General features: G+C 50.8%; 2 protein-coding genes across 5 annotated transcripts in view; both read right to left on the bottom strand.

Annotated features, from left to right (window-relative positions):
• LOC121271737 (RNA binding protein fox-1 homolog 1-like) overlaps positions 1 to 7,948 on the bottom strand; it is a 312,146-nt gene extending 304,198 nt beyond the window's left edge. For all 4 annotated transcript variants that reach the window (XR_005941752.1, XM_041177947.1, XM_041177944.1 and 1 more), the window contains exon 1: positions 7,714 to 7,948. Coding sequence is in view for 3 of the 4 variants with exons in the window: in XM_041177947.1 (XP_041033881.1) it covers positions 7,714 to 7,905 (192 nt within the window). In the remaining variant the exon portion in view is untranslated. The remainder of the gene's footprint in view (positions 1 to 7,713) is intronic.
• An 8,573-nt stretch (positions 7,949 to 16,521) lies between these two features.
• LOC121271546 (THAP domain-containing protein 7-like) lies at positions 16,522 to 19,283 on the bottom strand. Its single transcript, XM_041177538.1, has 2 exons — positions 19,159 to 19,283; positions 16,522 to 18,623 (listed from the first exon to the last, which is right to left on the bottom strand). Exons 1-2 carry the CDS (start codon positions 19,215 to 19,217, stop codon positions 17,921 to 17,923), a joined length of 762 nt encoding a protein of 253 aa, XP_041033472.1. The 5' UTR covers positions 19,218 to 19,283; the 3' UTR covers positions 16,522 to 17,920.
• Between the last annotated feature and the right edge of the window lie 1,309 nt (positions 19,284 to 20,592).

Consider the following 20,592-nt stretch of genomic DNA (forward strand, 5'->3'; position numbering starts at 1 on the left):
GAAAATCCTACAATTTGTTAAATGACCTTATGAGTTCTATTTTAGGAGCTTGTTTACGTGAAATGCAGGCTCAAATTTGAGGAAATGAATTGTTAATGCTCTATATGAAAGATATCTATTTCCCCCTGCCCACCCCACAAAATTCTTTAAAATGTAATGTGGTCCTATTTGATGGCGGTAATGAAAATGTTGGGTACTTCTAAGATTAGGATTTGTGATAAGGTTACGAAGCTTGCATGCCATTTATGTAATTTTACAGAACCTGGACTAAAGGGAAAATGGTCTAGGTAAGGAGAAGTTCATTCTCCTGCTGAGAAAACAAAAACTGAAAAAAAAACGATTAGTGTTATATGATTTATTTTCAAAACCTGCTCAGTTTGTTATGGAGCGAAGTCTGGCTTGGAGTATGCTTCATAAATTGGCTGAGATTTGCATCACGACAGTCCTGGGTTTAATCCATTTCAGATCATGGCAGATAAAGCTTGTTTCATTGCTGCTTATCAAGTTTAGAATGGACAAAGCTGCTTTAGCTGGGATTGTGCAAATCAGATCAGTAACCAGCTTTCTGACATGATGTAACTGCTTCCTGACATATGTGCCTTTGCTTAGCCATAAAATCTTGAAGTTGCAATGATAGTTTTTCAGTCTGCAAAGTACTAATATATTACAATCTAATATATGCCATATAATGCATATATTAGCTAATCTCCTGTGCTGTTGCTTACAAAATCTGGTGTTTGGAGTGTAGTTGTGTTAGCTTGCTTGTCCTCATTCTGAATGGGAGCAGGCAAACATCCTTAGATGAGCTAAAGAGGGTAGAAATAAATATGCCACTTGACTTACTGGTTACAACACGATGGCCTAGAATTGGCAATAGCCCAGTGACAATAGAAACATAACTTTTCTCAAAAATAGAGTGATCAGTCCCAGTATGAACTGCGTACTGTGCTTCAACATGCATCTTTCTATGGAATGCTTGCCAATGCCTTCAGTGTATTGTGAACAAGGTACATTAAGTAACATGTTAGTTTCCATTGCACAGGCTTAACCAACAACTTGGAAATCACTGTTTATTTCAGTTGTTGGTTTAGTAGTCAAGAGGTTTCTGGAGTGTTCATAAATAGGGTAAATTTTTCTTATATCTCTCCAGTTTCTGCCTTTCATTCCTAAAACAATTTAAGCTCCTATTCTATATTGCTATCTTGCACTTTTAACTTGAAGGCATGGGGGTCAGAGTTGTCAAGTGGTATACTTATTTGAAAACTTTCTTCAAACTTTTGCATCAATAATTCATCTATTCTCTCATATACAGTAACATTTTATTCCTGTTGGCAACCTGATGATGGTAATATTTTCAATATTTAGGTTGCATTTTCTTTAAAAAGTTGTGCAATAAATTCAACATTTATATAATTAATGTCTCACACTTAACTGGCCAGCAAAAACAGACAGTAAATGACAGAGGCTTCAATTTGATGAAGGTAATTAAAATTTGGTTCTTATCCCAGCTCCACTTCCACTCACCCTGTTGGTCCAGTCAATGATTGACAATGACTTACTTGTCCTGGAAATCAAGTGTTCCTCGGTGTACTCTGTGCCAACACAGAGTAAATACTATGTCAGAGTAATTCCTAAACACCTGTACTTGGAAGAATTGCATAACAGAGGAACTCTCAAAGCTAACATCTACACATGTTCTTCCACAGACCAAGGCCTCCATACCTAATGGGCATTGTCTTATCACAAGGAATGTCACAAGTGAAAGGATGCACAGAACTCACCACCATTAGTGACATCATATTTATTCCAGCACATTGTCTCCCATCCAAGTAGGATCTGGACAGCCTTTAAAATAATTATGAAATATACTTCATAGATTTTCAAATTCACAATGATGAATCTATCTTTTTCATTGCTATGAATCATTGATCTTTTATGCAATCTTCACAATGGGTATTACTGATGTTTGTTGAAAAGAGGGACAATTTACAATTCAATAGGTACAAGAGCACAGTGATTTTATCTCTCAAGACACCCTAAATTAATTCCAAATTGTACACTGGAGGTATTTGCATTTTTAACTTTACATGTTCTATATGGGACTCAGCAGAGATAAAACTTTTCAATTCTATGCTTAGAGTTGCACTGCCACCTTGTCATGGAACAAGTGTAGCAGCTTGGTGTTTTTCTTCATCTCTGCTAAATGTGAGCAGTATGCAAACATAAATCCCAGCTGAGGTTAATGCTGTCCACACCTCACAGCCACATGTGCACCTCTAGCTGGGGTGCTGGACAACAATCAGAATAGGAACATGACATAATTCCTCCTACCTTATGGGGCATTTGAGTCCTTTGCAATGTTCCCTTCTGCTGTCTTAATTGCTATTAGCTAAATCATGAGCAATTATTTGAACCATAGATTCACACCACAGCATTAAACAAAGTGAACACTCTTAGTCCAGTCAGCCCATTAGAGAGAAAGGGTCAAACAGTTAAAATTCAGTATTGTGTATTCTTCAACTGTATGATGTATAGTGGAATAATCTGAATAAAATGCAGAGAAAAACAAACATCCAAACATTGGCCTGCATTTCATTGTAGCTCCAAGTTTTTTTTTAAATATTTGGGAAATTTGTTTAGAATACATAATATGCAAGATGTTTTCCAGTAAGCTGCTGCTCACAAGGGAAAGTACCAGAAGTTTCATCATCAGGGTTTCAGACCAGTGTAATATAATTTTCATCTGAAATGTGATAAAAAAAACTAGCAATGCCTTCAGCCATCAACCATCTAGGCCCCAAGCTCTGGAAATCCCTCCCTAAACCTCCCCACCTCTCTCTTCCTTTAAAAAACTATTTATTTGACCCCAATTTAATTACCTGTCCTAATATTTCCTTTGGCTTGGTGTTAATTCTTGTCTGGTTACATTTTTGTGGTACTTTTCTACATGAAAGGCACTATATAAATGCATTGCCTATCTTTACAAACTTGATCTACCTGCAGCATTTTGAACTCCATTTACTTGGTTGAAGTGTTGATAGTTAAGACCCATCACTGATGGCATTATCATTGGGAGGCATTTAAAGTGATAAACTAAAAACTTCACAAAGAGGTGTCTTTGCCTACATTGTCAGTTTAGCTCAAATGGTTGTACTCACCTGAGTCAGACGGTCAACACGTACCCCCAGTCCAGGAGTTGATCACACCACCTAGGCTAGCAGTGCAGGAGTAACCCATTCAGCTGTGAGCCTGTTCTGCCATTTAGCACGAACAAGCTTAATTTACCCACCTAGGTGCCCTCTGTACCTTTACCTAGTAAATATCTGTCAATCGACAAGGAACCTGTATCAGAAATGCCATTATTTAATTACACATTTAAACTATTTTGCTAATTCAATGACACTGACATTAAAGATAGCATGGTACTTTTTTAAAAAATTGTTCACAGGATGTGGGCGTCGCTGGTTAGACCAGCATTTTTTGCCCATCCCTAACTGCCCTTGAGAAGGTGGCAGTGAGCTGCCTTCCTGAACTGCTGCAGTCCATTTGGTGTAGGTACACCCACAGTACTGTTAGGAAGAGAGTTCCAGGATTTTGACCTAGCGACAGTGAAGGAACAGCAATATATTTCCAAGTCAGGATGGCAAGGAGGGGAACTTCCAGCTGGTGTTCCCATGTGTCTGCTGCCCTTGTCCTTCTAGGTAGTAGCGGTCGTGGATTTGGAACGTGTTGTCTAAGGAGCCTTGGTGAGTTGCTGCAGTGCATCCTGTAGAAGGTAAACACTGCTGCTACTGTGCATTGGTGGTGGAGGCAGTGAATGTTAAAAGTGGTGGATGGGGTGCCAATTAAATGGGCTGCTTTGTCCTGGATGGTGTCAAGCATCTTGTGTGTTGTTGGTGCTGCACTCATCCAGGCAAGTGGAGAGAATTCCATCACACTCCTGACATGTGCCTTATATGTGGTGGAGCCAATGTTTGGGGTGTCAGGTGGCAAGTTAGTCTCCGCAGAATTCCCAGCCTCTGACCTGCTCTTGCAGCCACAGTATTTATATGGTTAGCCCAGTTCAGTTTCTGGTCAATGGTAACCCCCAGGATGTGGATAGTGGGGGATTCAGCGATGGTAATGCCATTGAACATCAGGGGATGATGGTTGGATTCTCTCTTGTTGGAGATGGACATCGCCTGGCATTTGGGCGTGAACATTACTTGCCACTCATCAGTCCAAATCTGGATATTGCCCAGGTCATGCTGCACATGAACACTGAATGCTTCAGATCCGAGGAGTTGCAAATAGTGAACATTTCATAATCATCAGCAAACATGTCCACTTCCGCCCTTATGGACTGTCTACCAGCAGCACATTAAGATCCTTGAGAGCTTCCATCAGTGGTGCTTGCATCGAGTCCTGGGGATCAAATGGGAGGACCGATAGATTAACGTGAGCTTCCTTCACGAAGCTGCTTCTACCAGCATTGAAGCCTTGCTCCTGTGGAACTAACTCCATTGTGTCCGTATGCCGAAAAACCACCTCCCTAGGCAGGTTGACCAACGGTCAAAGGGCAGCCAAAGGAAAAAGTATAAGCTCAAGGTCGCTCTAAAGCACGGAGGCATTAACCCACTGACTGGGAGGAGAATGCTACCGATCGCTCAGCATGGTACCATCTGACCTATCAAGGCGCAAGCCACTTCGAGGCTCAGCGGCTCAACAGCAAGACGGAACAGTGGCAGCAGGGGAAGGGGAAGGAAGCCAACCCGAGGCTGTAATTTCCACTCCTCTGCGCAACAACATGCCCCCACTACAGAAGAACATGTGGTTCCAGAATTGGGCTCCTCAGTCATCTGAAGTCTCACCAAGCCTGATGGACATCATCTTCAATTCCGAGGGGCCTCCGCCGACGATACTCAGTCTCAATAACCAAATCACACACAATTATATTCTCAAAGTTCTTTCATAAAAATATTTCACACCAAATACTATTCAAATCACTGGCTTTTCCCTCCACTTGAGGCAGATTGTCATAAAGCACACTCACCTACATGACTCGTGACTTAGAAATCTTACACAAGTACTAGGATTGTCCCCAACAATCCACTATGATCAAAGAAATAGTGCTCTTATTTTTAACCACTTAACCTTAAAATAGAGGATGGCATGGGGAAAGAATGCAAGGATGATCAAGACACAGCAGAAAAAGTCAGCTTATTTCACTTTTTGTTACATTCTTAGTTAATCCTTAGCATTATTACTTTATATAATTTTCAGTATGTATCGGGAAAATATATTGATTATAAGTAAAACAAATCAGACTCGCTAACCCTCTCCCCAGACTTACAGAAGTTGCATTTGTATTTCCTCAGTGAATAACTCACTAAAAGTATTAAGTTTATTGCAACAAAATCAAATTCAGTGACTCTCTCTCAAAATCAAACTACCTTTGGCTCCAATTCATTCTGTCCCACAACATTAAAACTGTGGAACTCCTGGCTTCCTTTTCTACTACAATCTACAAGTTTTTAAAACCCAAGCTGATATCACCTAAGACAACCTTATCACCTCTCCTCATTTTGGTCAACCTTGGTAGTGCCTGTACCTTATCTAAAGCGAATTAACAATCCTAAACAGCATCTTCAAACAGGGAGCTACAATGGTGAATATAGAGATTTTTGAAGTTTAAAACAGATGATCAGTCTTTGAAAGTCTCGTACTTTCTTTATATCACCATTGAGTTTTGGGTTCTGACAAAATTTATTAATATCTGGATTTTGAAATTAAATTAAATAATTTAATTGGAATTGGAATTTTTTGCTCAATTAAGCAAACATTATGATGTATCGATAACAATATGCAAACATCCATTCCAGTCAGCATTTTTTTTTCCACTGTACGGCTCACTCATGCCTTTGTTACTTATAGACTCAACTATTGCAATCAATGCTCTCCTGGATGGCCTCCTACCTCCAACCCTCCATAAACTTAAGTTCATCCAAAACTCTGCTGCCAATATCCTAACACACCAAATCACATTCACCCATAATCCCTGTGCTCATTGAATATCTTGGCTTCTAGGACCCGTAAATCTTCAATATAAAATTCTTATCCTCATGTTCAAACCCTTCCATGGCTTCCTCCGACACTGGCCTTTAACACATCCCCCACTGTCTTAGTAAAACCATTGGTGACCTTCCCTTAAACCACATAGTCCTTAAGGTCTGATATATGCTACCTAAATCCTTCCATTTCTGCACTTCTTCCTCCTTCAAAGGTAGCTCTTTGATCAAAGCTTTTAGCAAGTCATCCCAATATCTGAATCTTTGGCTTGGCGTCAATTTATATCTTGATTATTTGCCCGTGAAGCACCGTGGATGTATTTCTATGCTAAATGTCCTACATAAATGCAAGCTGTTGTTGTTAGACATGCACATTATTTCATTTCCCAGGCATGTGGTTTTACTGCAAGAAGTTGTCTCCCTTGGGTTAACAAGACAATGACGGAAGTTTCAAAAAGCACAGCAAATATCTCCCTCCCTCCCCGATGGCATCGACATTAGCCACCACTGAAGTCTATAGAATTGTTATGACCCTACAATTGGAGTATTATTTATCTCAATAAAGCAGGAATATATTAATCCATAGACAACATCATTTGAACCATTTAATGTAAATAACCAGCCTATAAAAAATGTTTTCAAACAGTTACAGCTTGTCTCATGTAGCATAAGAAAATTGAAATCCGACAGTCTGGGTCTCTACAATATCTGAATTTTCCCAGCTGAGTTGTGCTGGGTTTTAAATAGTGCTTTCCTGCCTGCCTTAGGGAATTTCTTGGTTTTAATGAAGGTCACGTTTAGCAGAGAAAAACATCAATGAATTGATTCTAAAATGGCTCCAAAAAAAATAACTGGAGTCTCACTCAATGAGATAGGACAAAATAAACTAATCGGAGAACAGGCAGAGAACATGGGACTGGGGGGGCGGGGGATGCAGTGCTGAAGGCATGGGGTGGTGTGGGAACCGGGGCGGGGGGCACAGGGGAGGAAGGGGTTGGGAGCAAGGGGGGCTCCAGGGGCACGGGTGCCGGGGGGGGCATGGTGGATGGGGAGGCGTTGAGTGCATGGGGGGGCTAGGCCAGGGGGGCATGGGATGGAGCGTGAGGCCAGGGTGTAGGTGGGCAGGGTGTGATGGGGTGTAGAGTGATTTGGGCAGATGAGGTGGGTGGTGATGGTGGGGCTTGGCAGGCTTGATGGGGGGGGCGCTGTGTAGTGGGGGTTCGTGGAAGGGCATGGGGGTTTCTGTGGGGGGGTGGGCTGGGGGCTTGCGTGGGGTGGTGGGGGTCTGCGAGGGGAGGTGGTGCTGGGGTCTGGCGTAGGATGGTGGGGGTCTGTGAGGGGGGTGGGGGGGTCTGTGAGGGGGGTGGGGGGTTCTGTGGGGGGGCTGGGGGTCTGTGGGGAGGGGGTGGTTTGTGTGGGGAGGGGGTGGTTTGTGTGGGGAGGGGGTGGTTTGTGTGGGGAGGGGGTGGTTTGTGTGGGGAGGGGGGGTTTGTGGGGGGTGTTGTGGTTGGGAAGGGGGTGATTTGTGTGGGGGGTTTGTGTGGGGAGGGGGGGTTTGTGGTTTGTTGGGGGGGGGGGGGGTGGGGGGTTGGGGGTTGGAGGCTGGGCCATGTGCCCCTTTCCCGATCCGCCCCACCCCCCCCCCCCCCCCCCCCCGGGCCCTTACCTGTCCACCGGCCTCACTGTTCATCCCGTTCTCTCCCGGGTTCAGACTCGGTTCCAGCCGCTGCCTCTTCGCCTCAGCGGCTGCAGGATCTCCCGGCTCGTCCCGCTTCAGCCCCCGCAGCATCCGCTCTGAGCCGGGGCCAGGGCCGGGGCCCAGGCCAAAGCCGCTGCCAGCCACCGCCTCCGCCGCCATGGTGCCGGCTGCTTGAGGGGAGGAGGAACCCGGGGGCTGGGGGTTGGAGGGGGGGGGGGGGGGGGGGGGGGGGGTGGGGGTGTGTTGGATTGGGGGGGGGGGGGGGGGGGGGGGGGGGGTAGAGGCGGCGGGAACGGGGGCCGAGAGAATCGGGTTTAAAAATAATAAAATCAACCGCGAATAAAAGGAGCTTCCAGCCCCCGAGCAAAACTAACAGGATCCGAGTCTCACACAAAACTGCCGCCAAATCGAGCGGCGGGAGAAACGGCACCAAATTCACCTCCGGGAGAAAAGGGAAAATGTTTTAATCGGGAGCGGAAAACAATCTCTTTAAAGAAAAATGGCCCAGATCGGCCACGCGCTCCAGACACCACCAACACCACCCCCCCCCCCGCCCCCCCTTAACTGCGCGTGCCCGGATCGGCAATCTCCGGAAGGGTTCGGGAATGTTCGGGATCGCTCGGGAATGTTCGGGATCGTCCGAGTTCGTTCGGGAATGTTCGGGATCGCTCGGGAATGTTCGGGATCGTCCGAGAACTACCGGGTTCGTTCGGGAATGTTCGGGATCGCTCGGGAATGTTCGGGGTCGTCCGAGAACTACCGGGTTCGTTCGGGAATGTTCGGAATCGCTGGGCTGGATCGCTTCCAAATGCCGCGTCGCCGGGACAAAACACCCAGATTTCAGCCTTACTCCCGCCACATCGGAACATTGAGGAAAACTCCTCCTCCGCATCTCATCTGGATGCAAACGTGCCCCACCCGCTCCCCGGCCCCACCTTCCCGGAGGAGCCCGGCAGCAATCCCGGTTCGGGCCGAAACCGGGAAAAAAAAAACTCCGGGTCGGCAGCAATCCCGGCTCGGCGGCGCCTCCAGAGGCCAGAGCGGGAAGACAAGAAATGAAAGAGTTTGCAGGGGGAATTCATGGGGGGGGGGATTCATTGGGGGGGAAATTCATTATGGGGCGGATTCATTGGGGGGGGGGAATTCATGGGGGGGAAACGGGGAATTCATGGGGGGAAACAGGGGGAATTCATGGGGGGGAAACGGGGAATTCATGGGGGGGAACAGTGGGAATTCCTGGGGGGGGGGAACAGGGGGAATTCCTGGGGGGGGGGGAAACAGGGGGAATTCCTGGGGGGGGGGAAACAGGGGGAATTCCTGGGGGGGGGAAACAGGGGGAATACCTGGGGGGAGGGGGAATTCATGGGTGGAGAGGGGGAAATCATGGGGGGAGGGGTGAGGGGGATTCATGGGGGAGGGGTGAGGGGGAATTCATGGGGGTGAGGGGGAATTCATGGGGGAGAGGGGGAATTCATGTGGGGGAAGAGGGGGGATTCATGGGGGAAGGGGGAATTCATGGGGGAAGGGGGAATTCATGGGGGAAGGGGGAATTCATGGGGGGAACTCATAGGGGTGGAATTCATGGGGGGAAGGGGGAATTCATGGGGGGAATGTGGAATTTATGGGGGGAATTCATAGGGGTGGAATTCATGGGGGTAAGGGGGAATTCATGGGGGGAAGGGAGAAATTCATGTGGGGACAGGGGAATTCATGGGGGGAGGGGGGAATTCATTGGGGGGGATTCATGGGGGGAATTCATTGGAGGGGGGATTAATTGGGGGGGAATTCATGGGGGGATTCATGGGGGGGAAACAGGGAATTCATTGGGGGGAACAGGGGGAATTCATTGGGGGGGAAACAGGGAATTCATGGGGGGAAACGGGGAATTCATGGGGGGAAACGGGGGAATTCATGGGGGGAACAGGGGCAATTCATGGGGGGAATAGGGGGAATTCATCGGGGGGGAACGGGGGAATTCCTGGGGGGGGAACAGGGGGAATTCCTGGGGGGAAACAGGGGGAATTCCTGGGGTGGAGGGGGAATTCATGGGGGGGAAGGGGGAATTCATGGGGGGAGAGGGGGAAATCATGGGGGGAGGGGTGAGGGGGAATTCATGGGGGGAGGGGGGAGGGGGAATGCATGGGGGGGTGAGGGGGAATTCATGGGGGGTGAAGGGGAGTTCATGGGGGAGAGGGGGAATTCATGGGGAAGGGGGGAATTCATGGGGGAAGGGGGGAATTCATAGGAAGAGGGAATTCATGGGGGGAGGAGGGAATTCATGGGGGAAGGGGGGAATTCATGGGGGGGTAGAGGGAATTCATGGGGGAGAGAGGGGGAATTCATGGGGAGAGAGGGGGAATTCATGGGGGAGAGAGGGGGAATACATGGGGGAGAGAGGGGGAATACATGGGGGAAGGGGGGATTCATGGGGAAGAGGGGAAATTCATGGGGGGAAGAGGGGAAATTCATGGGGGAGAGGGGTAATTCATGGAGGGAAGGGGAATTCATGAGGTGGGGGAGGGGGGAAGAGGGGGAATTAATGGGGGAGAGTGGGAATTAATGGGGGAGAGGGGGAATTAATTAGGGAAAAGAGGGAATTCATGGGGAGGGGTGAGGGGGAATTCATGGGGGTGAGGGGGAATTCATGGGGGGAAAGGGGGAAATCGTGTGGGAAGAGGGGGAATTCATGGGGGGAAGGAGGGAATTCATGGGGGGAAGGAGGGAATTTATGGGAGGAATTCATAGGGGTGGAATTCATGGGGGGTAAGGGGGAATTCATGGGGGAAGGGGGAATTCATGGGGGGAGAGGGGGAATTCTTGGGGGGTGAAGGGGAATTCATGGGGAAGAGGGGGAATTCATGGGGGGAGAGGAGGAAATCGTGTGGGAAGAGGGGGAATTCATTGGGGGGAAGGAGGGAATTCATGGGGGGAAGGAGGGAATTTATGGGAGGAATTCATAGGGGTGGAATTCATGGGGGGTAAGGGGGAATTCATGGGGGAAGGGGGAATTCATGGGGGCAAAGGGGGAATTCATGGGGGCACAGGGGGAATTCTTGGGGGCAAAGGGGGGATTCATGGGGGGAAAGGGGGAATTCATGGGGGTGAAGGGAGAAATTCATGTGGGGAGGGGGGAATTCATGGGGGGAAGGGGGAATTCATGGGGGAAGGGGGAATTCATGGGGGGGAAGGGGGAATTCATGGGGGGGAAGGGGGAATTCATGGGGAAGGGGGAATTCATGGGGGGAGGGGGAATTCATGGGGGGAGGGGGGAATTCATGGGGGGAGGGGGAATTCACGGGGGGAGGGGGAATTCATGGGGGAGGGGGAATTCATGGGGGGAAGGGGGCAATGCATGGGGGAAGAGGGGAGATTCATGGGGGAAGAGGGGAAATTCATGAGGGGGAAAAGGGGTATTTCATGGAGGGAAGGGGGAATTCATGAGGTGGGGGAGGGGGAATTCATGGGGGGCAAGAGGGGGAATTCATGGGCAAGACGGGGAATTCATGGGGGGCAAGAGGGGGAATTCATGGGTTAAGAGGGGGAATTCATGGGGGGAAGAGGGGTAATTCATGGGGGAAGAAGGGAAATTCATGGGGGGAAGAGGGGAAATTCATGGGGGGAAGAGGGAGAATTCATGGAGGGGAGGGGGAATTCATAGGAGGAAGGAATTCATGGGGAGAGGGGGAATTCATGGGAGGGGGGATTCATGTAGGGGGAGTTCTTGGAGGTGGGGAATTCTTGCAGGGTGTAGGGAATTCATGGGGCAGTGGGAATTCATCAAGGGTGAATTCATCGGGGGAAGGTGCAGGGGGGATTCGGGGGGGAGATTGCATGGCGGATTCGGGGAGTGGGGGTGCGGGGAGCAGTGGGGGGCGGAGTGCAGGGGGATTTCGGGAGATGTGGAGGGGGTATTCGGGAGGGTGCAGAGGGGATTCGGGGGGGAGTGCAGGGGGATTCGCGGGGAGGGGGAGTGCAGGGGAGATTCGGGGGTTAATTCAGGGGGTAGTGCAGGGAGGATTCGGGTGGGGAGTGCAGGGGTTATTCGGTTGGGGAGTGCAGGGTTTATTCGGGGGGGGGGGGAATGCAGGGGTTATTCGGGGGGGGAGTTCAGGGGGAATTCGGGGGGGAGTGCAGGGGGAATTCGGGGGGGTAATTCAGGGGGTAGTGCAGGGGGATTCGAGGGGGAGTGCAGGGGGGATTCGGGAGGGGAGTGCAGGGATGATTCGGAGGGGCGGGAGTGCAGGGGGGATTCAGGAGGCAGGATTGCGGGGGGGATTCAGGGGGGATGGGGGGGGAGTGCAGGGGGGATTCGGGGGGGTGCAGGGGGGATTCGGTGGGGGGAGTGCAGCAGGGATTTGGGGTGAAGTGCGGAAGGGATTCGGGGAGAGAGTGCAGGGGGGATTCGGGGAGAGAGTGCAGCGGGGATTCGGGGAGAGAGTGCAGGGGGGATTCGGGGAGAGAGTGCAGGGGGGATTCGGGGAGAGAGTGCAGGGGGGATTCAGGGAGAGAGTGCAGGGGGGATTCGGGGAGAGAGTGCAGGGGGGATTCGGGGAGAGAGTGCAGGGGGATTCAGGGAGAGAGTGCAGGGGGGATTCGGAGAGAGAGTGCAGGGGGGATTCGGGGAGAGAGTGCAGGGGGGATTCGGGGAAAGAGTGCAGGGGGGATTCGGGGAGAGAGTGCAGGAGGGATTCGGGGAGAGAGTGCAGGGGGGATTCGGGGAGAGAGTGCAGGGGGGCATTCGGGGAGAGAGTGCAGGGGGGCATTCGGGGAGAGAGTGCATGGGGGATTTGGGGGGGGAGTGCAGGGGGGATTCGGGGGGGGAGTGCAAGGGGGATTCGGGGGGGGAATGCAAGGGGGATTCGGGGGCTGAGTGCAGGGGGGATTCGGGGGGGGAGTGCAGGGGGGATTCGGGGAGGGAGTGCAGGGGGGATTCGGGGGGGATTCAGGGGGAGTGCAGGGGGGATTCGGGGGGAGTGCAGGGGGGATTTGGGAGGGAGTGCATGGGGGATTCGGGTAGCGGGGGTCGGTGTGCAGTGGGATTTGGAGAATGGGGGGGAAGTGCATGGGGAATTGGGGTGGAGTGCAGGGGGAAGCAGAGGGGCAAGACAGGGTGCTGGGGCTAGAGGGTAAGGGAGCAGGAGGGGAGAGAGCTGTGAGGATGTGGGCAGGGAGGCACTTGGGGGTTGTGTTGGAGTGGGTTGTGATAGGGGAGGCTGTGAGGGGGGCTGAGAATGGAGGGACTTGAGGCAGGTTTTGCAGGGTGTTGGGGTGGGTTTGTGGAGGCGGGAGATTCACAGCAGGGGGAGAAGGGCAGGGGGATTCACAGCGGGGGAGAAGGGCAGGGGGATTCACAGCGGGGGGGGGAGAGCAGGGGGATTCACCAGCGGGGGGAGAAGCACAGGGGGATTCACAGTGGGGGAGAAGGGCAGGGGGATTCACAGCGGGGGGGGAGGGCAGGGAGATTCGCAGCGGGGGGAGAAGCACAGGGGGATTCACAGTGGCGGGGGTGGGGAAGGGCGGGGGGATTCACAGCAGGGGGAAGGGCAGGGTGATTCACAGTGGGGGAGAAGGGCAGGGGGATTCACAGCGGGGGGGGGAGAGCAGGGGGATTCACAGCGGGGGGAGAAGCACAGGGGGATTCACAGTGGGGGAGAAGGGCAGGGGGATTCACAGCAGGGGGAAGGGCAGGGTGATTCACAGTGGGGGGGAAGGCAGGGGGGTTCACAGTGGGGGGGAAGGGCAGGGTGATTCACAGTGGGGGGGAAGGGCAGGGGGATTCACAGCAGGGGAGAAGGGCAGGGGGATTCACAGCGGGGGGGAGGGTAGGGTGATTCACAGCGGGGGGGAGGGTAGGGTGATTCACAGCAGGGGGGGGGCAGGGGGGTTCACAGTAGGGGGTAGGGCAGGAGGATTCACAGCAGGGGGGGGAGAGCCGGGGGATTCACAGCTCTGCGGGGGAGGGCAGGAGGATTCACAGCATGTGGGGGGGTGTGATTGGCAGAGGGATTCACTGGACATTGGGGAGGGGGTGCAGGTGGACTCACTGGGACCTGGGAGTTTCTTCAGCAAGGCACAGAGCTCAGGTACTGAGAGTTTCACTAGTAATGCATCAAGCTGGTACTGGTGTTATCGTTTACTAACCCTTTATAATTATTTTGTATGATGTAAGTACTTTCCTTTGTTTTGTCCTCTCCAAAAATTCTTAGTCACATTTAAACATGATATATTATTTCAAATCCCTCCCTGGCCTCTCCCATCCCTACCTCTGTGACCTCCTCCAGCCTCTGAGAACTCTGCACTCCTTCAATTGTGACTTTTGCAATATCCCTGAATTTAATCTCTCCCTCATTGGTGGCCCCATGCCTTCAGCTTCCTGAGCCCCAAGCTCTGGAATTCCTTCTTTAAATCTCTCCACCTCCTTTAACACACCACCTCATTGACCCATCTTCTTAGTTATCTGCCCTTGTGTTCAGTGCCAATTTGTTAGATAAAGCTTGTGTAAAACACCTTGCAACATGTTAAAGTTGCTGTATAAATACATGTTGTATATCAGATAGATTTTACATCCTTAATTGACACAATACATTTGCATACTTGCTTAAAATATAAACAATTGTTGGGTCATTGTCCTTTCTTTCTCCCATGATAGTTCCCCAAACCGTTGGCTGTCACTGTTACAATACTGCCCTCACTAAATTCCACCCTTATTACACTAACCCCCTGCCCCTATGCATTCAATTTAAAATTTTCATCCTCATAGAATCAGACTCTATTTCACCTACCTCCACCAGCTTTTTCTGACCACTTGCACCCTTCAGTTCTTGTGTACCTTCCTCTGTAGGAACATACGAATTAGGAGCAGGAGTGGACCATTCGCCCCTTCAAGTCTGCTCCACCATTCGATAAATTCATGGCTGATCTGGTTGTGGTCTCATCTCCACCTTCCTGTCTGTCCCCTCATAGCCCTAGACTCCCTTGTCCATCAAAAACCTACGTAACTCAGCCTTGAATAAATTCACTCTACTGCTCTCTGGGCAAGAGAATTCCAAATACTGACAACCCTTTGAGAAAAAAAATTCTCATCTCTGTCTTAAAAGGGAGACCTCTTATTCTTAAACTGGTGTCACCAAGTTCTAGTCTCCCCCACAAAAGGAAACATCCTTCTGGTATCCACCCTATCAAATCTCCACAGGATCTTACCTTTCAATAAGATCACCTCTCATTCTTCTGAACTCCAATGGGTATAAGCCCAACCTGTTCAACCTTTCTTCATAAGATAAGCCCTTCACCCCAGGAATGAGTCGAGTGAACCCTCTCTAAACTGATTCTGATGCAGTTACATCCTTTTTCAAATAGAGACCAAACTGTACACAGTATTCCAGATGCAGTCTCACCAGGGCCCTGGTACAGCTGCAGTAAAACTTCCGCACTTTTATATTCCATTCCCCTTGCAATGAATGACAACATTCCATTTGCCTTCCTAATCACTTGCTCTACCTGATACTAACTTTTTGTGATTCACGTACCAGGACACCCAGATCCCTCTGTACCACCAAGTTCTGCAATCTCTCTCCATTTAGATAATATACTGCTTTTTTATTCTTCCTGCCAAAGTGAACAAGTTCACATTTTCCCACATTATACTCCCATCTGCCAAACTTTTGCCCATTCACTTAACCTGTCTAAATCTTTGTAGACTCTCTACCTCCTTTTGACAACTTACTTCCCTTCCTATTTTGGTGTCATCAGCAAATTTAGCTACTATACATTCAGTCCCTTCATCCAAACCATTAATGGTGTTCATAAATAGTTGAGGCCCCAGCACTGATTGCTGTGGTGCTTGCCAACCCGAAAAAGAGCCATTTATCCCAACTCTGATTCCTGTTGGCCAACCAATCCATTATCCATGCAAATGTGTTACCCCCTACATCATGTGTTCTTATTGTCCCCTATTGGTGGCAGACAGTTCAGTCACTCTACCCCTCCTGTCCAGAACTTCTTGCTTTTCTCTCTACCTTTAAAAATCTCCTTAAAACTTATCTTTTAAACAAACTTCTCCCTATGGCATCAGTCTTAGAATCATAGAATGATATAGCACAGCCTATTCAGCCCATCTTGCCTGTGCTGGCTCTGTGAAAGAGCTATCTAATTCACCCCACCCCTGCTCTTTCCCCACTGCCCTGCATTTCTTTTCCTTTTTCCATGTATAAATCCAATTAACCCATCCTTTCTGTAATTTTTATTCACTGGTTTATTTTTGCACATTCCAAATGTTATGTTTACAGTGGTTCATTGAATCCCATTCCTTCTGAAGTTTTGCTGTTTTACATTTTGTCTGTCATTGTTTAGGCTGAAACAAAAACAGAAAATGCTGGAAAAACTCAGCAGGTCTAACAGCATCTGTGGAGAGAAAAACAGAGCTAACGTTTCGAGTCCGTATGAATCTTCTTCAGAGCTCTGTTTTCCGTTAACTCTATTTCTCTCTCCACAGATGCTGCTAGACCTGCTGAGCTTTTCCAGCATTTTTCTGTATTTGTTTCAGATTTCCAGCATCTGCAGTATTTTGCTTTCATCTTATTGTTCAGACTGATACTAATTAAATTGAAGACATTCGGCAATCATGTTTGAAGTCAGGAATCCCACTAATATAATTGGACAAAATGATGATCTCACAGACCCCTGTAAGATTCCATCTCAGATTTCGGGACAGCGCAGCATTGTTTGGAAATGTATGAAATAGCGGAACAAAAGACAATGTATTTGTAGAATACTGACAACGTACTTTTGCAAATTTTTTTGCGTTTTATTATGAAACTGAGAGACGAGGTGTGGAATGACAAGAGTAGTTGCCCTGAATGAGATCTGGGTGCAGCAGGTACTGTGTGCTGTTTTACATGTTGCTTTACAACGACTACTTGCATTTATACAGCACCTTTAATGTAATAAACATCCCAAGGTGCTTCACTGGAACTTTATAAAGCAAAATTTGTCACTGAGCCACATAAGGGGATATATGGGGAGATGGTTAAAAATTGATCAGTGGTAGTTTTTAAGGAGTGTCTCAAAGGAGGAATGTGGAGGGAATTCCAGAGCTTAGGGGCTAAGCAGCTGAAGACACAGCTGCCAGAGGTGAATTAATTAAAACTGAGGATATCCAAGACGACAGAATTAGAGGAGCATAGACATACAAGTGAGTCGTGGGGCTGGAGGAGATTACAGAAATAGGGAGGGGTGAGCCCATGGAGAGACTTAAAGAAGGATGAGAATTGTAAAATTGAGGTGTGTGTAACTGGGAGTCAATGTAGGTCACAGAGCACTTGGTGGGAGTTAGGACACAGGCAGCAGAGTTTTGGATAACCTCAAGTTTATGAAGAGTAGAATGTGGGAGGCCAGCCAGGGATGTGTTGCAATAGTCGAGTCACATCAGTCTCTCCCTGTACGATCTCCAGCTTTCCGACAAACTATGGTGAATCAGCCATGTCCTGGAGGGAGAAGGTCAGAACAGCCAAACCCCGAGCACTATTACAAGATAACACCAGGAGACAAGTAGTCTTTGTGCAGAGATTGCATATTCCCTACACAAATGGAAAACATGTGCATGAGGGGGTTGAAATGCAGGAGAAGAGGGTGATGACTGGGGCTGAATGTCCAATGACTTAGAATGCTCGTGTTTTGCAGAGCAGCCAATGTTCTCAATCATAGAGATCAATCACTGTGAGAACATTTATTTTTTTATCTTAAACAGTAAAATATTCAAAGGTTACACCTCACACCCAGTAAAACCCAGTGACGGATTAAAAATAGCTCTGTATAACTCAGGGTGAGTGACCCATGGTGATATCTGTCACTCTATATAGCTGGGAAAATCTCCCTGGATGACTGTGTCAGAGGTCCCACCTTCCACTCAGCCACTTTGCTTCGTGTCTCTATCTCTCCTCTTCCCACCCCCACCTCAACCCTCTCCTATCCTCTCCTGCCCTCCCATTCTCCTCCAACCCTCTACCCCCATCCTTTCTCCCATCCCCCTCCTTCAAGTCTTTTCCCCTGCCTGACCTCTCTCCCCTCCCCAGTATCACTGCTCTCCACACGCTTTGCTGCTGGTGGTGCTCACGGAGGAGTGGGTGGGAGCTCAGCAGCATTGGTTAAACAGGTGAGTGAGCTGAAATGTTTGTAGCTATATATCCATAGCCTCATCCACCACCTGCACCTCAAACACTTCAAACTGTGACTGGTAGTCCTCAGTCAAGTCCGATTCCATGCATCTGTCTCGAAGCACTCGACTTCGCGGTCTCAAAATGGAGGTGATACGTGCCCGCAAGCGACTCTCACGCTTCCTGCTGGCCCGCAGCTCCTTGCTGACCTTCTCAAAGGCCTCCTTCAGAGCCTCTGCCTTCATCTTCCAGACCAGCGGGCAGCCTACAGTATAACTGTGCTCAACAGGAATGTAGGCCCCAGGTTTAGGAGGCGGGCTGGGAATGCGAGCCATGTACAAAGCAATGGGAACAGGGCCCCTGTCATTATCCAGCTCCACCTGACAGTCAGCTGACTGCTCAGTCAGGGAGACAGGTTGAGGCGATGAGATGTCCTTGGAAGCTTTCTCTGTATTACCAGCTCCCTCGATCTCCACAGACTGTGAATTCACTTCGATGAGGTAAATGACAGCTGGCGGTGTGGTCTCTAGCCCCGCCTGGTTTGTGGAGAGCAGCACATCAGGCGATGATGTTTCGTACAAGCATACACTTTCAGTCACTTTCTCTTGAGGATCAGAATAACCCAGAACAAAGGCGGAACCATCTTGAGATATGCTGAAGCCCGTCTCTGAACTAGTGTCAGGGTTCCTGAGAGCAGCAGCAGGTAAAGAACCGCCATCACTGAGGCTGTTAGACAGACAGGAAGGAAGATTAGCTGAAGGTTAATAAAGGGAGCAATAACCCACTCATATTTTAATGTCAGGTTCTCCCCAGTTCTCAAGCACCCTGGGGTCTGTTCCTGTGAACAATCACTCTTCATTGCCTCACCCAAGTGACCATTCTCCGATTGTGGACCAACAAGCAGTGTCCACTGGATATTTAGCCAGGGGGGCCTCACAATGAGCCTGATCGTGCCACTCGACCAATATCTGCTCACTGGCACCAGTTTGTGATCAGAAACTCTAGCTCACTTCTCTCTGTCTTGATCCAGTGGCTGCACTTACCTACCCCTTCCCGGAAGCAGCTATCTCAGCACTGACCACCTGGTCTCCAAGACCGAGCACCCGCTGCCTTTCTCACCAACTCAGTGAACACAGCAATGAGAGAAATGCTTTAGTTAAGATGCTGATTTTGAATCGAGTAAACAGCACAAGTGCTTTCCCGCCGGCATAAACCAAGAGAATCGCACAGTTAAAACAAACAACCACCAGAAACTTCTCACCATTCGCTGGCGCATACAATTCCCATCGTCTTTTCCCTGTTTGTACCACTCAGTGCCATCTTTCCCTGAGGACATGGCTGGAATATTGTGGGAACAGCGTCGTCTCGCAAACGGTGATAACCGCTGGGGAAGAAAAACAAGGCGACCAATGAACCTCTACCATACATTCACCCAAGGATAGAACAGAAGTGGCAGGTGGGGGTCCGGGGCAGCATGGGAGAGGGGGATGTGGGCGGGGGGGCGGGTTGTGATGTGGAGGGGGGTGGTGAGGGAGGGTGAAGGTGAGTTGAGGGCGAGGGGGGGTTGAGGGCGAGGGGGGGTTGAGGGTGAGGGGGGGGCGGGGGGCGGCGAGGGCGATGGGGGGCAAGGGCGATGAGGGGGCAAGGGCGATGGGGGGGCAAGGGCGATGGGGGGGCAAGGGCGATGGGGGGGCAAGGGCGATGGGGAGGGGGCGAGGGGGAGGGGGCGGGAGGCAAGGGTAAGGGGGCGGGAGGCTAGGGTGAGGGGGGACGGGCAGGGGGGCAGGGTGGGGTGTGCAGGGGGGGGAAGGATGAGGGGGGCAGGGGGGGAAGGATGAGGGGGGCAGGGGGGGAAGGATGAGGGGGGCAGGGGGGGAAGGATGAGGGGGCAGGGGGGGAAGGATGAGGGGGCAGGGGGGGAAGGATGAGGGCGGCAGGGGGAGAAGGATGAGGGGGGCAGGGGGAGAAGGATGAGGGGGGCAGGGGGAGAAGGATGAGGGGCCAGGGGGAGAAGGATGAGGGGGGCAGGGGGAGCAGGGCAGGGGGCAGGGGGAGCAGGGCAGGGGGCAGGGGGGTTGCGGGGGCAAGGGGGAGGGGTGCAGGGGGCAGGGGTTGCGGGGTGGCAGGGGGGAAGGGTGAGGGGTGCAGGGGGGAAGGTGAGGGGTGCGGGGGGGCAGGGGGTATGGGTGAGGGGTGCGGGGGGCAGGGGGTATGGGTGAGGGGTGCGGGGGGCAGGGGGTAAGGCTGAGGGGTGCGGGGGGCAGGGGGTAAGGGTGAGGGGTGCAGGGGGCAGGGGGTAAGGGTGAGGGGTGCAGGGGGTAAGGGTGAGGGGTGCGGGGGGCAGGGGGTAAGGGTGAGGGGTGCGGAGGGGCAGGGGGTAAGGATGAGGGGTGCGGGGGGCAGGGGGTAAGGGTGAGGGGGGCAGGGGGTAAGGGTGAGGAGTGCGGGGGGGCAGGGGGTAAGGGTGAGGGGTGCGGGGGGCAGGGGGAAAGGGAGAGGGGTGCGGGGGGCAGGGGGAAAGGGAGAGGGGTGCGGGGGGCAGGGGGAAAGGGAGAGGGGTGCGGGGGGGCAGGGGGTAAGGGTGAGGGGTGCAGGGGGGTAAGGGTGAGGGGTGCAGGGGGGAAGGGTGAGGGGTGCAGGGGGGAAGGGTGAGGGGTGCGAGGGGGAAGGGTGAGGGGTGCAGGGGGGGAAGGGA

The sequence above is a fragment of the Carcharodon carcharias genome, chromosome 31 (genome assembly GCF_017639515.1).
Source record: "Carcharodon carcharias isolate sCarCar2 chromosome 31, sCarCar2.pri, whole genome shotgun sequence".
In the NCBI taxonomy this organism is placed as follows: Eukaryota; Metazoa; Chordata; class Chondrichthyes; order Lamniformes; family Lamnidae; genus Carcharodon; species Carcharodon carcharias.